Source organism: Aphelocoma coerulescens, chromosome 19 (assembly GCF_041296385.1).
Source record: "Aphelocoma coerulescens isolate FSJ_1873_10779 chromosome 19, UR_Acoe_1.0, whole genome shotgun sequence".
NCBI classification, from domain to species: Eukaryota; Metazoa; Chordata; class Aves; order Passeriformes; family Corvidae; genus Aphelocoma; species Aphelocoma coerulescens.
Window position 1 is genome coordinate 1176592 of NC_091032.1, and position 21972 is coordinate 1198563.

At 53.5% G+C, this 21972-nt stretch overlaps 1 protein-coding gene across 3 annotated transcripts in view; it reads right to left on the minus strand.

Annotated features, from left to right (window-relative positions):
* The window catches only part of GALNT17 (polypeptide N-acetylgalactosaminyltransferase 17), a 211215-nt gene that overhangs the window by 116808 nt on the left and 72435 nt on the right, over positions 1 to 21972 (minus strand). For all 3 annotated transcript variants that reach the window (XM_069033390.1, XM_069033391.1, XM_069033392.1), the window contains exons 3-5: positions 12659 to 12825; positions 4042 to 4216; positions 2197 to 2394 (exon numbers count right to left, since the gene is read on the minus strand). In XM_069033390.1, the coding sequence (XP_068889491.1) occupies positions 2197 to 2394; positions 4042 to 4216; positions 12659 to 12825 (540 nt within the window). The remainder of the gene's footprint in view (positions 1 to 2196; positions 2395 to 4041; positions 4217 to 12658; positions 12826 to 21972) is intronic.

A 21972-nucleotide genomic window follows, 5' to 3' on the forward strand; every position in this document is an offset into this window, starting at 1 on the left:
AGCAGATCCATCCCCAGGCAGCACCTCTGGTTCTCAGCACCAAACCAAGGACAAGAAATGTGTTGTGGAAGTGTCCAACATCCCTGTGACCCCATTTACTCCTGGCTCATTGGTAACCCCAAACTGGTTCGTATCTGGGGAGTCTGGGGCAAAGCCACATCCTAAAGAACCCAAATCCTGCTTGTGTAGGTCCTGGCCTCCCCATTCCAACTCTTCATGATCACCCAACCCTCCAGCTCCCCTCAGGTTTCAGCTCAGAAACTCCTCAGCTCACCACTCTCTGCCTTCTCATCTCCCCTCACATCAAACACCTTCCAAAAACCAACATCAAACATCTTCCAGAAACCAACCAAACCTCACCTCCCCTGCCCCCAAACACCTTCCCCAAACCAAAGCTGTCCCTCCCCACGTGGCTCTGCCCCAGCTTCTCCTTAAGCACCCCTGAGTGCATTGACACAAACTCCAACCCCATTCTGTGAGCACAACAGAGCAGAAGGTGTTGCAGATCTCTAAATGTCACATTGGGGGGTCCAGTTGCCTCAGTCACCTCAAGGGACAGGTTTTGAAGCCCAGCCAGCTCCCAGGGTGGTGCCACAGTCGCAGGGGACACTCCTGGATCTCCCAACTGCACCACTTTGGTTTAATAAAAGAGGCTGTTCTTCCTTGACTGCTGTATTTACTGGCTGAGAAAGGTTTATCCCAGCAGCGTTGATCCCCTTTTATCACCCTCCAGAGGCTCCAGCAAGAGCTGCCAGCACCACACTGCTCACACCTCACCTGCAAAGGCTTTTGGATTCCTCAGCTTTGGCTTCTGCACGGCCCAGCCCTCCTTAAACAAGTCCAGCAGCCTGAATTTGGTTAAAATAACTGTTTATTTGTCAAAGCCCTGATTCCTGTCCAGAATAAACTGACAGTTCCTCCTCTGAGGGCTGAATGAGCTGCCTGGAACAAGGGAGCCAAAGGAATAACAAGAAGTCTCCGTGTGAATGGGAATAGACCTAATTCCAGCTCCCAGGGATTATGTCAGTGAGCAGAGCAGAGCTGCTTGGGTTCAGGATTCCCAGCAGGCAGGGACTGCACCGTGCAGCTGCTCTGGGCCTCAGGACGAGGCTTCTCCAGATAAACCACGCCAGGAGCCAGGGGGATCCGACCCTGCTGGCCAGACACCACTCCTGATAGAGCTTCACCTGTGATCTCTGGGGGCCGTGGAGGGAACACCTGTGAGCTGTGCACACAGAGCAGCCCCAGCTCCCAGCCACACCCAGCTCTCCCCTCCTCTCCTGCTCTGGGTTTGGGCTCATCCCACCCCTGAAGCCTGGCAGGGCTGGAGAGCATTTCAGAGCTGCCAGCGCTTCAGCTGGAGTGTTACAACAGCCTGAGACACATTTCTCCAAAGCTTGCCCTGGGAGAAGAGGGACTTTCCATTCAGGAAAACACAGTGCTGTGTTTCATGGATCCACACTCAATCCATCCCGTGGGAATAACCTCCCCATTCCTCATAGTTTGCACAAACTAACACTGGAACTGAGGCAAAACTGCTTTGTCACCTGCACTGCAACACCAGACTGGCCAAACCTGCACAGTTCCTGCACCTCCCCAGTGTGTTTGCTACCAACACCCTTTTCCAAACCCCAAACCCTTCCAAACCCTCCCTGGCTCATGTCACACAGCTGGTGGGGGTTATGATGTTGTCCCTGCCTCGCCAAGGTGGCTGCCTCACTTCATCTTCCTGCATTTTCATAGAATTATGCAATGGTTTGGGTTGGAAGGGACCTTAAAGCCCACCCAGTGCCACCCCTGCCATGGCAGGGACACCTCCCACTGTCCCAGGCTGCTCCAAGCCCCAATGTCCAGCCTGGCCTTGGGCACTGCCAGGGATCCAGGGGCAGCCCCAGCTGCTCTGGGCACCCTGTGCCAGGGCCTGCCCACCCTCCCAGGGAACAATTCTATCCCAATATCCCATCTAACTCTGCTCTGTCTGAAGCCATTCCCCTTTTCCCTGTCTCTCCAGGGTTCTGTGTGTCCCTCTCCAGCTCTCCCACAGGAGCTGGATGCCTCCCTGCCCCCGGTGCTGGTCAGTGAGTGCCCCCAGCCCTGGTGCCTCCCTGCCCCCGGTGCTGGTCAGTGAGTGCCCCCAGCCCTGGTGCCTCCCTGCCCCTGGTGCTGGTCAGTGAGTGCCCCCAGCCCTGGCTGTACCTGATGGGCAGTGAGGGGTCCCCGGCGTCCCACCAGTCCTTGGGGGGGCTGATGTACATGCACCACAGCTCCCAGCTGTAGCCGTGAGCAGAGTTCTCGTAGCGCTGCACCTCGAAGTTGTCCTGCTTGATGTTGTCTATGGAGGGCAGGATCACCCTCTTCCTGTTCTCCTGGATCCGGGACAGCACCGGCTCGGCCCTGGGGGGATGGGGCAAAGCACAGCAAGAGAGGGTCAGTTCTCTGCAGCTTCCATTCAATTCCTCCCCAATATCCCATCCAGCCCTGCCCCCTGGCAGTGGGAAGCCATTCCCTGTGTCCTGGCACTCCAGGCCCTTGTCCCAAGTCCCTCTCCCGCTTTCTTGAGGGCTCCCTTTGGTTCTGGAATTTCCTCAGAGCCTTCTTTTCTCCAGCTGAACAACTCCAGCTCTCTCAGCCTGTCCTCACAGGAGAAGTGGTCCAGCCCTTCACGTTCCTCCTCTGCACCCACTCCAACAGGTCCATGTCCTTCCTGTGTTGGATGCAAACATGATCCACGGGCTGGGAAGCCTGGCTGGAAACCTTCCCTTCTGTAAAGCAAGGCCAGGAAGGGTCTGCTTGGTTTAAACCACGCTTGAACTAGTCCAGACTTCCCCCAGACTTCCCCCAGATCCCAAAACCCCAGGCAGAACAGGGTAAATTCTTGAAAGCAGGACTGTTGGAAGGATCTTTTTTCCCTTGGGATGCAGTTTGATGATATACAGCTAAAAAATTCATCTCTGGGATGCAGTTTGATGACTTTATAGCTAAAAATGTCATCTCTGGGCCATTTGCACGTGTTCAGAGCAGGGGATGTGCTCAGCCTCACCTCTGCAGCCAAGAGCCACCTGGGCTCAGTGTGCCCACACCAGGGGGAATCTGGGGGAACTGGTACTCCCAGTGCCCCCAGTAACAGCAGCAGGTGGGAAACACAGAGAGAGCCAAGCCCACAGTGCAGAAACGCCTCCTCTCTATCCCTAAAAAAGAGCTCCAAGAGCTCAGTCAGTGGGAGCTCCCCAGTGAATCAGGTGTGAGGATTGAGTGACCAGAGAGAGGAATGTTCCTCTGGGAATACAGATCCCAACATAACAAACAGCTCCTGAAAGACCCCCTCCAGCTGCACTGGCACTAAAAAGGATTCAGTAGCTGTGCAGAACTCTGGCTTTAACAGCTGCAAACAGGTTTTTTGTGGCTGTTACTGTGTTCAAATTCAACACAAGCTTAGCTTCTTCCACCTCCACTTTTCTAAACATGGACCATTTACTTTTTACACTTGGTTAAAGAAAAAAGAAATCCCTTTCAGGCTCCTGTCATGATATAGATTCAAACTTGAGCCACTTGAGCTCAAATATTTTGAATCTCTCTGAAAAAAATCCTTATGAAACACCTCTTGCTGCTTCTGCACCTCTGCACTTATTCCCAGCAGCAGAGGAAACAAATCAATCCAAAGCATCTGAGCCTTCCCCACTGGGATCCAGCAAAGGGCACAGAAGTGGGAAACACTTTCTCCTTCATTCCCTTGCTGCCTGGGCTTTTTTAAACTTGCAGGAATTACTTAAGGCTAAGGGAATGGGAAATCATCCTGAAAAATGTAAGCAGGGAGCAGGGAAAGTGCAAGCATAAAGGCAAGGAACAGAGAAGGATTACAAGGACCAAGGGCAAGGAGAGGTTTTCCTCCTAGGTTCCCATCATGCCATTCCATCCCGAAGGAATCCAGAAGGAATCCTGGAGAAGAATTAACAAGGCAGAGGACTTGTGTGCCATTCTGTAGGGACACATCCCTACAAAAGGATGGACACTCCCTGGTTACTGCACCCCCCTAGCACCTACCAGCCAGCTGTGAACTCCACGTGGGCATCGAAGAAGCCGGTGACCTGGCCCGTGGCCGCTTTCCAGCCCTCGATGCGGGCCCGGATCAGCCCTTCCCTCTTCTGGTTCCTCACGACCTTCACCAGCCCCGGGTAGCGCTTGTTGACGTATTCCTCCAGCGGCGCCTTCAGCTCCTCTGGGGACAAGGACAGAGCCGTGGGAAAGGGCAACAGCTGAGCTCTCACCTGAGAGAAACCAACCCACTGCAGGGAGGGCTTTGAGCAGCGCCACTGGGGCCGAACTCCTCCTGCCCACGCGGTCAGGCAGCTCTGGCTTGCACAAGATGCACTGAGCACAGCCCACACTGAAGGAGGTCGAGGCGGCCCAAAACGCTGCTGCTGGGCCAGTGAGGAGCCCACAGGCCACCTCAGAGCAGGGCAGCGAGGGGATGCTTACATTCCTTTGCACTAAGGGAAATGGAGCTGAAACACGAGGACAGAAAGAAGGCACCCATGGACAGCAAACACTGAACTCCTGATGGGGCTTTGAGCTGAATGCGTTGCTAGAAATGCTGCAAAACCCACCTGAAGTGACTCAAACTACATCAAAACCATGTGGGAGCTTCACTGCCCTCTTCTCCCAGCCTCACCACTGCAGCCTCGGCACTTGCTGTTTGTTTTGCCACCAGAAAAATTGAAATTCCCCTTGCTTTTATGAGGGGATGAAAGGGATTCGGGCTTTGTTCAGGAGATCCTCCCACCCTGTATCTCGTGTTCACTGCAGTTCATGTCCCTCTGTTGCCCAGGCCTGTGTGTGCAGTGCCTGGCACCCTCAGGGACCTGCAGCCCTCAGCCACCCCCAGCACAGAAATTCTTGAGAGTATGAGATTTGAGCATAAAAGACACAGAGGACTCTGAAGGTGGGAGCAGATGGAAGGTTGCAATAAAGGATAAACACGAGTGTGTTTTTCAGCCCTTTGGAGAAGTGCCAGTTCTCTGCCAGAGAAACCTTGGTCCTTTCAGTGCCTGCTGCACCAGCTCAGTGCACAAAGCTCTGCTGGAGAGAGGAACTAAAAGCTCAGCAAAGCCACTGGGCACCAAAACAAACTCTCAGCGCCATGAAAGCAGCTCCTGAGAGTATCTTTTATCCCTACGAGGCTTCAGGACAGCAGAAAATTAAGGCATGATCCGTGACCTCAGATTATAGTCTACTGCCCTTCACTGCACTCCCTGTCTCCAGGACAAAAAGAGGGAAAAAAAAGTCACCATTAACCACCCACAGGGTGAAATCCTCGAGACACACGAGCACACGTGGGCTCCCACATGAAGGAAACACACAATGGAGAGCAAAGGAGTCAACAGCAAGGCTCATCTGCTTTGAAATTGTCAGAGAAGGATTATCTGTTCCCTTCCCCACCACGCCTCCTCCCAGGCACAGCAAATGTGCTTTCTCCACACTGCCTTTCTGGGATGCTTCCCCTCATATCTCCATTTCCCCAAAGTCTCCTTTCTCTTTTATGCTGAAGTGGGAATAAAAAGAATAAAGCAAATGAGCCCCTTCCTCAATTCAAAGCATCTGCATCACACACATCCATAACTCAGCAACTTCCATTTCGTGCTGAGCCACTCGGAGCAAAACCAGGATTTTATGGAGACAACAACTCTCCCAAATGGTTTTAAGGAGACAGAGACACCGATTTTTCTGACAGATGAAGCCCCACAAGCACAGCACGTGGGGCTTTGGCAGCAGGTAAGTCATTAATGCAGCAGACCACTGCACCATGCAGTGATTAAAACAACTTTCACATTGGAGCTGGAATCTCAGTGGAAGGAAAACAAGAAACTCCTCTGGGGAATTGTCTGAGCAGCTCAAAGCAGAGCAAAGCTGCAGTGAAACAGAAGAGCTGTGATGTCACATCTCCCAGGCAGCAAAGGGTCAGACCTGAGAGACCCCTGTGCCCACCCTGCTGTGTGACAGCAGCTCCTCAGAATGTCCCCAGGGAGCCAGAGCAGCACCTGGGGAATGGCACCAGGGGATTTGGAAGGTGCCCATGGTTGGCACCACTCTGCCCCTGGTCACGGGCAGGGGGCAGGGCCCCTCTCCTGCCCACAGAGTGTGACACAGGTGTCCCCACGGGGCTGCTGCTACACTCCAGGGACACAAGCACTGACAGCTGTGGGAAATGCAGCTCCAGGCCCTCTCTCCACCAAGGGTTTCCTGTACAGCCTCACGCAGATTTCAGGCTTGCTCCCTCCCTCAGCCCACAGCACACAGCTTTTGGGGAGAACTCCCTTTTCTTCCATGCCTGAGCAGCCCTTATGGAGAGGATGGCTGCACCCCTGCACTGGGCCAGCCTCACCCTTCTGAGCTGTCCTGCAGCTCTGTGAGGAGAGGGCACAGAGCACAGCACTGTTCTGATATTCTGGGATACATCCCTGGCACTCAGATGGGGTGGGCTCTCTTATCTCATTTCCCAGAGCATCCAGAAGTGCAGGAGTGGAAAATCCAGTGTTGGGTAACAAAAGTGAAATGCCAGTCTCCAGGAATCCCAGAATCCTGGAATGGTTTGGGTTGGAAAAGACCTTAAAGTCCATCTCATCCCACCCCTGCCATGAGCAGGAACACCTTCCATAGCTCAGGTTGTTCCAAGCCCTGTCCAGCCTGTCCTTGAACAATTAAATTCTCTGAGAAACTCCAGCAAGCCCTGGCCCAGGGCCCCTTGTCACTGATGTGGCTGTGTGGAAAAGCATCAGTGGGAACCCCAGTGCCTGCACAGCTGCACTGGCACAGCTCCTCTCTTCCTGGGGATGCTGATCCTGTGGGACCACATGTGCTCAAACCTCTGGAAACCATCACTGACTCACAAATCTCATCCCACTCCAAGTCAGGTGAAGTTATCCCTAATTTTACCCCATGTTTCCCTCAGTCAGCAGTCACTGAGGAACACCCAGCTCCAGCCTCGGGACCTGCAGAGCTGCTGCTGACCTTGAAGCTCTTCATCTGACCTGTCAGCTCAGATGTTTCCTCCCCAGGGAGGTTGGGAGGCCTGGAATAGAATGCCAGGGATTTGTGACTCTCACCAAGGGACAGCAGCAGACAGCGGCTGTCACACAAAGGGGCAGCCTGGCCCCTGGATCTGCTCCTCCCAGGACTCCACACAAACCACAGCAGGGCCAGAGCATCTCCAGCTCAGGGCATTGCTCCATCCTCAGCCCTGCCTGGCATGGGGCCTTGGTGCTGCACTCACAGGGCTGACAGAGAGAACATCCACAGGACCCGAGCCAGGATAACCAGCCTGGAGTTCAAAAACTGGGACTCTGGATGTGAAGGAGGTCAGGGGCCAGGATGGGAGCAGAGCAGTGGCCCCAGCTCCCCTCATCCTCCCCAAGCAGAGGAGCACTTCCTTCAGGCCTGCACTCCTGAGGATTCCCAAGGCTGGATCCACAGGGGCTGCACCACCAGCAATTCCCTCCAATCCAACACTGCCCTGGCCCCTGGAGCCTCCTTTCTCTCCTGCACCCCATGGCCCTCCTCCCAACACACCCTCAGGCCCCCTCTGAGGAAGCCAGCTGGACCATCCCTCAGATGCACTCCCCAGCACCCCGTTTATTCAGGGTGCAGTCTGGGAGGGTTTGATCTCTGCCATTGACAGAGCTGCTGCCTGGGAAGATCTGCAGAGAGAAAGCCTCCTGGAAATGCCAGCAGGTTCAATTGCAATCCTGCCTTTTGTTCTCCATCTGTCCCTGTCGATCTTCCCTGAAGGGCAAGAGCAAGGAACTCGAATCCAATGGACCTGTTGCTCCATTAAAACCCCAGCTGCTATCACTTATGTTACCTATTGCAAACTATTCTGTCACCTACACGGGCTGGGAGATGGAGCTGCCAGGGAATGGGGCTGCCAGGGAATGGGGCTGCCAGGGAAATGGAACCACCTGATGCCAAGGAAAGTAACCCCACCACGGACATCAGCCCAACTGCAAGCACAGAAACACCCACTGCTCCATGCCCACCCCAAATCCTGCCCAAACCTCTCCAAATCCCGTGGTAGCCCCCAGAACTAAAGGTGGGAGCTGCCTGTAGCCACACAGAGAAAGGAGCAAAGGCCAGCAGCACCAGGGAGCTCAAGGAATTACCAAGGGCAGGGAATTCCTTGTGCAGCACTGGGCAGGCGGTCCTTGGGCGAGGACCACACCTCCACTACACCCCTAAGGAAAACACCCCTGTGTTTGCCAGGCTCAGCTGGGTGGGAAAAGCCTACAGAGCCCCAGGTGTTATCAGAAACACCGGAGGGCTCAGGGCTGGGGGTGCTCCAGTGCCATGGGAGACCCCAGGCACCCCTGTCCCAAACTCTCACCTGCCTGAACCTCCGAAGCCATCAGGGCTGGGATTTCTGCAGGAAATCACTAAAACAGCTCCTTCAACAGGCAATAAATAAATAAATGGGAACATTTTTCAGGGAGACTCAGAGCCAGGGGAGTCTCCGAAGCTTTTTACCTGCAGCTGGACCAGAGGAAACTGTGACAGGGGGAGCAGGGGGAGGAATCAGTTGTCACAGAGAAAGCTGCTCCCGGTCAGGGCATGCAGCTCAAGCCTCTGGTCATTGGGTTCAGCAAAACCCAAAGAGAATCACAGAATGCCCTGAGCTGGGAGGGACCCACAGGGATCATGGAACCCAACTCCTGGCCCTGCACAGACACCCCAACAACCCCACCCGGTGCTCTCTGCTGCTCTTCCCCACGGAGCCCCGAAAGCCTTGGAGCTGGACACCAGTGGCACAGTCCAGGTCAGCTCCAGTTAAACACCCCATCCTCAGGCTGGAGTAATTCAGCACTGGGAAAGGCTGGAATGGGACTCAGCTCCTTGCAATTCCTCCTCTGAGCACAAACACCCAGACAGGTCCCAGGAGAGCGAGGCACTAGCGCTGCTGTTGCTGCTGGAATGAGCTGCAGAACACGAAAGGGATCCCTCAAGTCTCACTAATGTGCAACGCCGAGGTAAATTACAACCCTGAGCGTGTCTCCCCTGGTGCAGCCAGCTCCTTTAAGCAGCCTTTTATCCAAAGGGTTTCCTTTATTCCGAGAGGTTTGCTTTTCAAAGAGATGTTATCCCAGATTAAAAACACTAAAAGACACAACAACAACTTAAAAAAAAAAAAAAAAGCAGGTGATGATTAAACAAGAGACTCAGACAAAGTGTGCAGCTGTGAGATAACACAGCATCTCAGGGGCACGTGGCTGCATCCTCCACCAGCCCGGGAACCTCGTTATCGCCGCCAAACACAACCTGCACACTGCCTGTGGAACTGCAGCCCTGCAACAAGCACAAACAAAAGCAGCCTCCAAAGGAGTCTTTATGAAGTGTAATGTGCAGCTCAAGGGAGAACGGGGTTCAAACTACAACTCCCCGAGCTTTCTCCTTCAAGGAGGGATTTTTTTTTCCCTCTTACAATACATTGACATCTTTTATCTATTTACAGCTCAGACATAAAGCATCAGAATGCCTGTGTTCATTAATTTAATCTCTCACTGCACACTTTTGTGTTGTGCTGTGCTGTTGTACAACAAAGCTGAGAGCAAGGAGTGTCTAATGAGGCTTCAGGAGCTCTTTGTTCCAGCCTGAAAACCTCACACCAGCACCAGGCTTTGCAGTGGCTGCGGCACAGCTCTGCCTGGAGGGCACAGAGCCAGGTGGGCAAGGCAGGTGGCTCTTGCCTCTACCCCTGGGGCTAACCTTAGCACTTGATTTGGAAATCTCTGCTAACTTTGTTCTCCAATTCTCTGATCTGCTGTGGTTCCTCTTCCCCCTGACAAACCCACACAAACCCCAGCCAGGGACTGTCCTGAGCCTTCAGCAACTGCCCCGAAGCTGCTTCTGGTGACCCAGGGGACAGCACAGCTCCTGGGCTTGGGCACTGCTCCCTGGAGTCAATCTTCTCTCAGGTTACACAGCGGAGCCCCCAAAGGCTTTTCCTGGGCTACAACCACATCCCCACAGAAACTGTCCCTCACTCACACCCACACGGCTGCTCCCAGAGGATGAAGAAATTCCTTCTCTTGCTCAATCACAGCCTCCAAAGTCACACCCACACAGCCCCATCCTCTGCTTGATCCTCCAGGATTCATCTCTAAATCTGAGAGCTCATGAGGAACTATTTTCCTGTAATTATTTTCCTGTAGAACCCAAATCTATTTATTATGATGACTTTGTTTGTAATATCCAAAGCATCAACTCTGCGATGTTGCTGTTGCTGCTCAAAATTATTGCCTACCATTAGTGGGAACTCTGTGACAATGTTATTGCCATTAATAATTCCTGGCTGTCACTGCAGCTCCTCGAGGATGCTGAGAGGGAGCACACGATCCCAGAGCTGCGTTCTGGTTTGTATCATTTCTTTTACATGAGAAAAGTAGATTATTACACGCTTGGGAGGAGCTCTTCATAAACATCTGCCAAGTTACCTCATTATCTTCCTTCAAATCCCTCCTTAAAAATCTCATTTGTCATGAGGCCTGCAAAGCCTCAGCAGCAAACACTGGCATGATTAACTCACCCTCCCAGCTGATGGCACCACCTCGCTCCCCACGCCGCTCTCCTTGTGCACCTCCATCCCAGTGTTTCTGAGGACAGAACCCCTCAGGGATGTCCAACCCTCAGCACAGCCCTGGGCCAGCATGAGGGACCCTGGATGCTCCTGATGCCAATCAAAGCATCCTCAGGGTGGGATGTAGCCTAGGTGTGCCAGGAGACTGTGATTTTCCCACCTCGTGCCCAGGATGTCTGAACTCGTCCATCAGCTGGGGTCATCTCCCTGCCTCTCCCTCCCTGGTGCTGTACAATGCTCCAACACAGCCCTGGAGGTGTCCCAGGCCAGGCTGGACATTTGGGCTGGGAGCAGCCAGGGACAGGGAGGTGTCCCTGCCCATGGCAGGGGTGGCACTGGGAGGGCTTTAAGATCCCTTCCAACCCAGACCTCTCTGGGATTCTGTGAAACCCTTGAACACAGCCCAGTCCTTGGCCACCCCTCTACCTTCCCTGCCAGCCCCCAGCCCCATCCAGCCCCAGCACTGGCAGACCCCGGGGACAGTGCTGCCCTGCAATCCCACAGTAGATCCGGGGATTCCATCCTGGTCCTCACTGCCAGCTGCAGCCCCGGCCCGTGGAAGAGGCAGATGCTTTTGGAAGGATTTGTTTCGTTGTCCTGTGCCTTTCCAGGGTCTCCAGAGCACCTGGCTCACCATCAGGAATGAGGAACGTTCAGAGAAGAGGCTGTTCAGAGACATTTCTTTGTGCACAGCAATGAGGGGAGAAGCTCGGGCTTCTCTGTGAAAGGGTTCTTCCCTTTGCCCCATTAATAGGATAAAATTAGCAGAAGGAGCCTCTCATTTTGGTATTTCAAGCCCTCCAAGTCCTGAGCACTGTGAGCAGCACCTCACCTGCACTTCTCCTTCACCAGCCAAGTGGTTCCAGCTCTGAAATCCCACGGCTGCACTGTGGACACCATCCAAGCTCTGCCCTGGAGCTGCTGTGATTCCCACCAGCTGAGGAGCTGCCCTCCTGATTCTTCTCCTGATAATTAGAACTCATCATCTTTCCATGGTGCTCATTACTGTGGTGCTTGAGTGCCTGTTTTTACAGCCTGAACAGCTCGCAGTGCACCAGCTCCTCTGCTCACAGACAGAGAGCAACCTCTCAGCTCTCCCTGGAATGAGCTCTCCACATCCTGCACCCTGCCCTGCTCTCCCCTCCAATCACTGCGTCCACAGCACTCCTTGATTAATTTTTTTCAAATAACACTGAAAGGAGGAAAAGGCAGCACAGCTGAAGAAGGCAGTAAACAAAGTCACTTAACTCTTTGTTGTCCTTCACGAGGATTTTAACTGCCCTGGTTATGTTGTCCAAGGGGATATTGGGAGAAAAAAAGACCTTGGAAGAATCTGAGTGTGAAAATGCTCCCTGCAGTTCTGTGTTATCAAAAGCCAGAAGGGAAGGGATGAGAACAGTGATGGAGAGCAGGGTGAACCAAAGGACCCTCGTGTGCAATGTGGGAAACCAAACATCCCCTCCAGGCTGTGGCAGGGCCTGACCTGGACAGGTGGGCTGGGATTGTTTCCTCCTCTTCCTCTTTCCTTCTCCCACCAAAAGCAGAACTAGGGAAGGAGGGTCTCTGCAGGGCACCAGCCATCCATGAAGCCCGGGATGGTATTTTACAACAGGGAAACCAAGGCACACACAGAGGAAATACCTCAGTTAACACTGGGAGCTGCCAGAGCAGAAATCCCTCAGGGCTCCAGGCTCTTGTCCTGCCAAATACTTAGAGGTGCATCTCTGCAACAACTGAAGTGTTCTTATCAGAAACAAGGATACCCTGAAACCAGAGCTCCTGGATGCTACTGAAGGGAGAGGTCAGATGGCTCTCTGGTTTCCTTCACCTCCCAGCTCTCAGCTACGCTTTCAAACCCCAGCTCTCTCAGATTTACCTGTGGTTTGATCCTGTTCCTCGCCAGAGAAGCTGGAGAGAACTTTGTGCCAGCAGCACACCCACCCCTTACACCACGTGCCCCTGCCCAAAGAACCCTCCAGGAGATTCCCAGAGATGAAACCCCTCCTGGTGGAGCTGAGAGCTGCCAGCACTGCTCACCCTCATCGCTGTTGTCATCCACCAGGATGATCTCCTTGAGCAGGGGTGCCGGGGTGTGGTTGACGGCGCTGTGCACCGAGCGCAGGATCACCGACAGCGCCTCGTTCACGAAGATGAAGATGATGGAGATCTGTGGAAGGTCCTTCCCGTATTTCAGCTCTTTGCACCTGCAACACAAAGGGCAGAGAGAGACACGGGGTCAGCAGAGCTCACAGGGCAGCCCTTCCAGCCAGGCACACGGGAAATACCCAGGGGAAGCCCATGGCTGCCAGCTCCCAGCTGTGCACAGCCAGGGACCCCCAGTGCCTGCAAACCCATCCTTGAATCCCTGCTGCTGGGCCAGGGGGGTGCTTGAATCCCTACAGCAGCAAAGCAGAGCCTCCCCGGGCTCAGAGAGCACAGGCAGAGCTCACCTAACCCAGGCTGTGTTCCTGTGCTGGTGGGCAGGACCAGGAGTGGCCTCCAGAAGACAGCAGATGCCTTTAGCAGTTCAAGGGAAACTCCCCAGCCCCACTCTGTCCCAAGGTTTCCAGGTGCTCAGAAATGAGCCTTGTGCTTAAGCAGCACTTGGGAATTTTCTTCCCATTTGCTTTGGAAAGAAATGAACATAAAATGAGCCTTGGTTAAATAGTCTCAATAAATGTTTTTGCTCCCTCAGCAGATACTTCTGAGCACACTCCTGTCTCTGAAGCAGAGGGGAAAAGGGGAGAGCAACCTTGAGCTCAAACATCACTGGAAAGGCCAGGGGAGAAGCTGTTGGGAACAGTGGGAATGGTGAGGGTGTGGGGTGGGAAGTGATGGGGTTTGGGGTGTTGGGTGATTTGGGTTTTATCTTTAAAGCATTTTTCATGTGACCTGGTGTCTTTGTATTCCACAGCCAGGATGGTTAAACCCAAACACTGGTGATCACCCCCCTGGGTTTCAGGAGTCACTCCTGAACTCGGGCAGGGTTTGGGGCTGGCTCTCTGCTCACACACACTGCCCAGCAGGACAAAAGCCCAAGCTCCCAGGTTTCCACCAGCACCATCCCTGGCAAGCAGCAGGTCCCTGTTATATGGACACAGAGACCTGGAGAGAGGGACACCCCTGGAGCAGGGCTGGGGCAGCTCCAAGGGAAGGGGTGTTCTGGTGACCCCCAGCTCTCCAGGGAGCACAGGGACACGGGTGTTGTTCCTCTGCCACAGTTCATCTCAACCAGACACCTCCTCTTAACAGAGCAACTGTGGAAGGCAAACAGGAGATCTTGAACCACTTCCAACAATTTAATTCAACTCTCCAGCTTCCCCTTCAATAAATCCACAGGGGGAAGGAGAGAAGGAGCCTCCCCACATCCATGACAGATCAGACATGGGAGCAGAGTTCCCAGAATTACAATGAGCGTGCACAGAACAAACCCTGCCCAGATCAGCAGAGAAAAACCAAAGGCAGAGTCACATCCCAGCAGCTCCTCAACTCCCCAGCAATGCCTCTGCATTGCATTGTCCTGGGGGTTTCTCAGGCAACAGCAGGCGTTCTTCAGACTCCAAAACAAGACTTGGGAGACAAAGATTTCCACAGAAACACAGTTTTCTTTATGAATCTCCTTTAGTTAAACAAGTTTGCTGGATGAAAACATGGTTGTGTTTCTCGATTTAACTATTGCCTTCCCTACAGCAAGCCAAGAGCTCGACAGACAGCAGCCAAACACTGAAAAGGATCTTCCAAAGGGAAACTTTCTTTAAAATGAATGAAAGAACGGTCATGATGGGGCAAAGTGACAAGGGACCCTGAAGTCCTGCCAAGAAAGTCAAAGTAAACTGACTCAGACATTAAAACCAGCTTTTGGTAGATGATGATACCTGCTCCGATGAAGACAAGGCTGTCACAGGAGCAGGAGCATTTCCTTTAATCATTGCTCACCTCTGGGCAGCCTTCCCCCAAGGAATGCTGCGGGGGATAAAGAGCTCAGCCTGTGATCAAAGAGCTTTGGAGGCAAATCCAAACCCAGCTCTTTGAGGTTCATCTCCTGCTCATTGGCATTCTCCCTGCACCACTCCTATCAGGGCGCTCCTTCCCCAGTCTCTGAGGACAGGCGGACAGAGATCCAGGGAGAGGAGATAAGCCTGGAAGGGAGGAGTGGGAAAGGCAAACCCCGCATTGTTGGGGGCACAGAGCCCCAGTTCTCCAAGGGCAGGAGAGGCTTTGCATAGGCACCCTGCTCTGGTGGCTCTGGCTGCACCCACAGGGGTGAGAAAGCAGCAATTTTAAGCCAAATTCACGTCAAGTTTGTTGTGTTCCTCCCACGGGGTCCCTTCAGTGCTAGTGCCAAAAGCTGTGGGGTGAGCGATGCTCTACCACAGCCTCTGGCTCCACCAGGCTCTTCCCTGTGGACAAGCCAGCAAATATCCCTGCAAGTGTGCAGGAAAACACCTGGAGCTGCTGGGCTCTCCTGGGGCAGGGAGGGGAAAAGGGAAGAGCAACCCTTGAGCTCAAACATCACTGGAAAGGCCAGGGGAGAAGCTGTGGGAAACAGCAGGAATGGTGAGGGCACAGGTGGGGGGAAGGGGTGGGTTGGGGGTGTTGGGTGGTTTGGGATTCTTCTTTTAAACCTTTTTCATAGAAAAAGGGCTGATCTGGATGCTTCGTCCTTCTGCCCATGTGCAGGCAGAGGCACAGGTGTGGCTGCTTTACTCTGGGAACACTCAGACCCTTCAGGGAGGACTCACTGCTGAGTCTTGGCACAGGTGAGGCTGCAACCCCAACACCTCCCTCCTCACCTGCACCCTCAGGAACAACACCCTGCCCACCCTGAGAGGCCCTTCCTGCAAAGGGGGGAAGGCACAAGATGGGCAATTCCTGCTGCCTTCAGAGTTTCAAGCACAACCCTGAGGAACAGCACGGAGAACCCAGCACCAAGCCCAGGTGCCAGCAGGAGCTCCAGAGGCTCAGGGACAGTCCCAAGCAATGCACCAAACCTCACCTGAGACACCTGACACCGTCTGCCCACAGTTATCCCCCTCAGCCTTTGGCTGCGTGCCAGCCAAGGCCTTTGGCATTCAGATCCCAGGCCAAAATACTTCAAAAGACCTTCGAGCCCCTTCCATTGCCTAACAGGGGCCTATGGGAAGGCTGGAGAGGGAATTTTTGCAAGGACAAACAGTGACAGGATAAGGGGGAATGGTTTTAAGCTCAAAGAGGGTCATATTGGAAAGAAATCCTTCCCTGGGAGGGTGGTTAGGCCCTGGCACAGAGCAGCTGTGGCTGCCCCTGGATCCCTGGCAGTGCCCAAGGCCAGGTTGGACGGGGCTTGGAGAACCCTGGGATATGGAAGGTGTCCCTGCCTGGAACAAGATGGGCTTTGAGTTCCCTTCAAGCCAAAGCACTCTGGGATCCTGTGAATCTCAGGTTCTGTTTCAAACACGCAGCTCACGCTGTACCTGGCCAGCCCAAAGCAAGGCTCCTTCCAGGAAGCTGAATGTTCAAGGGAACGCTCCAAACACTTCAAAACTTTTAAATTTAAATTAAATACAAGGGACAGACCACCACGATATGCTCCAGGGCCAGTGATCAGTTACCCAGCTAAGGCCCAGCCCATCATTTGATGTTTCATTTAGCCCACAACCATCATTCCATCAGTACCAAAGGCTGCCTCAGAGAGTTCTCCCTGCCCATGGAGCCAGTGCTCTCCAGCCATGTGCACAACTGGCAGAGGTGCTGCCACATCTGCAGAACACAGGCATTGGGCCAGTTGGCAACAGGGCCTAACTGGAGAAAACGGAGGGAGGCTGCAGGTGATCCCTCCCCATCCCTGCTTTGCCAGGTGAGAAGCACCCCCCTGGCCCAGCACAGAGCCCCTGCCAGCATCTGGAAATGAATCAGTGCAGGTTACACAATTACATTTTCCCCCACTAAGTCCTGCTCTCCCCAATTAAACCTAGGCTGGCACCTGCTCGTAGGATTTATATCCAAATATCATGAATCAATAGCGGAAAGAAAGAGCCCCCTTAGAGTTTTGTCTCTCCTTTAGATCAACGGGACATCAAAGAAGCATTTTATGTCCCATTAAATCATGCTTGAATATGTTCCATTAAATCATGCTCACAAAACTCTCCAAGTCTGAGGAGGCTGGGGAAAACTTCCCCATGTTCAGCACTGGGTTTAATTTAAGGATCTTGCCGAGGTCTCATTGAGAAATGATCTTGGCCTTAAACAGGGAAAAAAAAGGGGTTTCCTCTGTCCTTGGTCCAAGGCTCAGGCATGAAGGGAGAGCTTTAGGCTGGAGAGCAGGAAAGGTCTTCCCCCAGAGGGTGCTGGGCACTGCCCAGGCTCCCCAGGGAATGGGCACGGCCCTGAGGCTGCCAGAGCTCCAGGAGCGTTGGGACAGCGCTGCCAGGGATGCCCAGGGTGGGGTTGTTGGGGTGTCTGTGCAGGGCCAGGGGCTGGGCTGGGTGATCCCTGGGGGTCCCTTCCAGCTCAGGACCTTCCAGGACACTTTCCTCACTTCAGAACTCTGAGGACCTGATGACTGACACCAGCCTCTGCACAAACCATGTCCCAACATTCTCCCCAGCCCCTCCTCCAGGGACACAGGGGCTGGATGGGTGCAGAGGTGACAGCTCCTGGACTGTGAGCACCACCACGTTTTTGGGTCCAAGATCTTTACTCTACCTAAAGCCCAAGCCTGCAAATACGAGAACCTGCAAGGAAACCCACAAACCAAATGTATTTACGGAGAACATTTTTTCACCTGAATCTTTGCAGTTCCTGTTTTATGTAAGAAACCATCCTGAAACAAAGGAAGACTGAGCAGGGCAGCTGGGGGAAGGGGGAAGCAGGGCTGAGTTTCTGCTGAACAGCTTGGCACACATCAGGCTGGATTAATCAAGACAGCCAAATTCAAAAGACAAAACAGCACAAAACCCCAGCTCTGCTCCAGCGCGTGTTTGCCTGCTGCAGAGCCTGCTTTGAATCCTCAGATCGTTTGTTTTCTGCTCAGCACACAGCTGTAAATCCACTCTTCAGAGCAGCGAGTCAGATTAGGATGTTTATTGTCTGTCTCAGTAACAGGAAAGGGATAACCCAGCATTTACTGCCTCATGATCCCTCAGCAGAAAAATCACCTGGAATCACAGAGAGGCACAAAGTGGCAGCTAAGAGTTACAAAGCACCTCTTCCTGCCCAGGGACTTAACGAGATCCACTCTATTACCCAATTAACACCTTTCACCTGTTCTCTGGGGCACAGAGCCATTTCCATCAACCACCTGGAACTGCACTGCCTGGCACCAGCCAAACCCGATGGTTTCCAACCTTCCCTAGCCCATATAACCCATTGATCAACACCAATCAAGGCAGCTTATGGACAGCCTGGAGTGTGGACTGTTCTAGGACAACAGAGGCACTCCTTGGCTTCAAGGAGTCTTCACTCCTTGGCCTTCACATCAGGCCAGGTTTGCACAGAGCTGCCAGGGCATGTGTGTGCCGTGGGTGGGACCTCCCCCAGGTAGCCCCTTTCAGAAAGAAAACAATTTAAGAAAGACACAATAATATATTCAAGTTTTTCAGGAGAGCTTTAGGCTGGAGATCAGGGAAAGGTTCTTCCCCCAGAGGGTGCTGGGCACTGCCCAGGCTCCCCAGGGAATGGGCACAGCCCCGAGGCTGCCAGAGCTCCAGGAGCGTTGGGACAGCGCTGCCAGGGATGCCCAGGGTGGGGTTGTTGGGGTGTCTGTGCAGGGCCAGGGCAGGGCTGGGTGATCCCTGGGGGTCCCTTCCCACTCAGGATATTTTATGGATCTGTGATGCCCTGAACAGCACAGAGCTCAGGGGGGAGCTGGGCAGTCAGGCTGCAGCTTCCTTTGCCCCTCAGAGCACTGAGCAGAAATCCTGCTAATGCTGAGAGATTGGGAATCTCTAACCCCAGAGGCTGCACCAAAGATTACATCCACCCTTGGCCACAGGAATTATCTTCCCCCTTCCATGCTGTGCCATGATGTGTTGTCCACTCCTGACAGCTCCCACATCTACTCTGCACAGGAACTCAACATTTCCAGACTGCCACATTCCCTTAATCTGTGCCTTTGGCATGGCCCCTTCCCCCAGTGCCAACATAAAATCTACCAAAGCTTTAAGTGGAGATGGAATCCCATTAGGTGTAGCTGTCCCCATTCCCAGGGAGGGTGCAGCACTCCATTCCTCTGGAAGCCTGCTCTGGTCAGAGTTCCCTGGTTTTCAAATATGTCCAATGTTTGAAAGGGAATACTTGGATTCAGACAAAAACCAGGCTGCCACAGGCCATCTGAAATTATCCAGCAGTAATTTGATTTTCCTAATGACGCCTTTCTAATCAATCCAGCCTGGAGCCCTCTGGAGCCACCTCTCCATCTGAGGGATGGGGGGCACAGGCAGAGCTTGGCAAGATCCAGAGAGACACAGACTGGGAGGAGCAAAGGGGTGAAGAAGTAAAGAGGTGTTAGAAGAACACCCCTGAAGGAAAAGTGGCTGCAGCTCAGTCTCAGAGCGCTGATGGTGATTTAAAATCACAGTTCTAATAAGCAAGGTAGGAAAAAACCCAACCTCACCCTCACTGTGCCTTAAACACCAGGAACAACAGTCCCACCCTCTGGCTGGAGATGTACTTGTGCATTTTAGGGACCCACAGATAGAATGTTTTGCCCTGAGCTGTTTTATCCAGGCTGGTGCCACAGCTGGAGCTCAAGCAGAGGTTCTCCTGGGAGGTTTGGCCATGCAAAGAGCCAGCCCAGAGCTGGGCCCAGCTCAGCCCCAGCAGCACAGTCTCCCCTGCAGAGGTCACTGCCAGCCCTGCTCCGAGCTTGGCCCCTGCTGCCAAGGCCTTGGGATGCCAAGGCAAAGGCCAGGGAAGCCAAATGGGAAGTGAAGAAATGCCGATGGAAATAGGAACCCTCTCATTCAGGGAAGGGCTCAAACGTGCCCTACAACCCCAGGGAAGAGTCAAACACAGGGCTCCCGGGCTTCCTGTCCTTCCTTGGGTGTAAATCATGGAATCACTGAGCTTGGAAAAGCCTTCTTAAGGTCACTGAGTCCAAGCACTGCCCCAGCACTACCACCCTGTTCACCACTGCCCCACATCCCCAAGTGCCACATCCACAGGGATGGGCACTCCACCACTTCCCTGGGCAGCCCCTTCCAATGCCTGACCACCCTTTCAGTGAGGAATTCCCCCCAATATCCACCCTGAGCCTCCCCTGGCCCAGCCTGAGGCCGTTCCCTCTCCTCCTGTCCCTGTTCCCTGGCAGCAGAGCCTGATCCCCCCCAGCTGCCCCCTCCTGTCAGGTTCAAGCCTCTACAATTGTCCATCCCTCAAACCCAGGACACAAAGGACACCCTGTGCAGTGTCCGTGTTCCACACAGGATGGAGCAGGTGCCACACAGGATGGGCAGGCCCTGCTCTGCTTCGGATGGATGTCAGGTCAGGAAAACACACCCAGGAGAAAAGGTCAACAAAAAGCAGCAGGGAAACAGCAGCCTGCTCTGTGCAGCCCCTGGAACAACTGCCCTGGCCTGACTGATGCCCGGCACAGGCAGGGATGGGCAGCACCCTGTGAGATCGTTTGGAGCACACAGCACTGTGTTAAGCTCTTAGGGAACACATCCATGGCTGGTGCAGGAGTGGGACCTGCTCTGTGCTGCCTCACTGCGAGGGTCTGAGGAGCTGAGTCTGCTCAGAATGATCCATGACCTCAGGGTCTATTTAATAACTACAGCACCATCAGCTCTGATGCTGCACCACCTCTCATCTTCCCAGGGATGCCCCTCAAGGCTGGTCAGGACACAAATGTCCCCCCTAGCTGTCCTTCTGAAATGCCACCAGCAGCAACCACCATGGAGAGGGCTGGACATCCCTGGTCTGCACAACACCCAGGGCTCTGGGGCTCTGTGCTGCTCCCACATCCTCTGGAGTCATTCCTACAGCTCCTAACGGGGTCCTACTGCACCATCTCCATCTCTGTGGGATCAGCCATGACAGACACTCAGCAGACACAAAGAGTCAGACATGGAAGTCTGTGCCAGCTGGCACAAAACAGACCCAGATCACAGAATCATGGAGTGGCTTGGTTGGGAAGGACATTAAAGATCATCTCAGCCCATCCAGATCCTGTGCACCTGTGGAAGAGCACAGGGCAGACAAAGAATGTGCTGGTTCTGATTATGGACATCACAGCACCTTATGAAAGCAGATCCTGATGATGGCTGTTCCAAGATTTCCTCCTCTCCTCCATATCAGAGTGCCAGATCTCCCCCCCCTCTTTATTTTTAATTCTGAGTTCCCCAGTCTGGATCCTGACTTGTTAATAATTTCTCTTTTGGCCATCACACTGAATAAATCCCACTAACGTGCTTATCAGGAGCTTATCCCTTCCTGACATTTCAGTCTTGTATCAGACTCAAGGGTTTGCATATTTAAACAGGCAAATACTCTTTTCATCAGCAGAACAAATGATTCTTGTTACTTCCTTCCTTAAAGACACCGTGAGTATCATGGAAGTGCTCAGCTCTGCTGGCACAGCTTCCACGGAGTTGTGGAGCTGTTCCTGTAAAACGTGGCTCAGGAGCAGAGAGAGAGAGTTCAGCTCACACATATTTAAATGCCTTTTCTACAATGAGCTGTGGAACTGCCACAGTAAAGCCAAGGGTGTGTGAGGGACAGCTCAGTCAGATTAGTGCACAAGAAGTGGAATTCTCCCCAAAATTCCCATCCCAGAGATTGCTGCTTCAGGGAAACATCAACTTGGAACTGTCACCACTGCATCTCTCAGTGCTGAGGTTCCCAAAACTGAGAGCACTCCTCAGGTATGAAGTCCCAGCAGTTTTACCCCATTACAGAGGCAGAGATCAGCACTCTTCCAGAGGAGCAGGATCCCATGGCGTGGTGCAGGAGCCCAGAGCCAGCCAGTGTGTCCCTGTCACCTGTCACGTTTCAGGACAGCACAAGTGATGACATCCACTGTTATCAGTTCTTGCACAGAGCCCTTGGCTCCTCATCAGTCCCAGCAGGACAAGGCAGAGCAGGACACAGCCCCAAGGTCTCCTCATGGCCACACCTGGCCACATCTGGGGGCTCCCAGCTTGACAAGTCCTCAGGAGAAGGAGGCTGCTGTCCCCTTAACCAAGGCATCAGGGATTCAAACACAAGATGCCAAAGTTATGATGCTCAGGGATGAAGTGGTCAGCCCTGGGGGGACAGGAGGTCAGCAGGGCTCAGGAGCAAAGTCTGCAGGTCCTGCTGCCTGGCTGTTGGCTTTTCCCTCCTCCCAGGCAAGTCAGATCGGGCAGGGAGGAAATTCAGGACCATTTTTA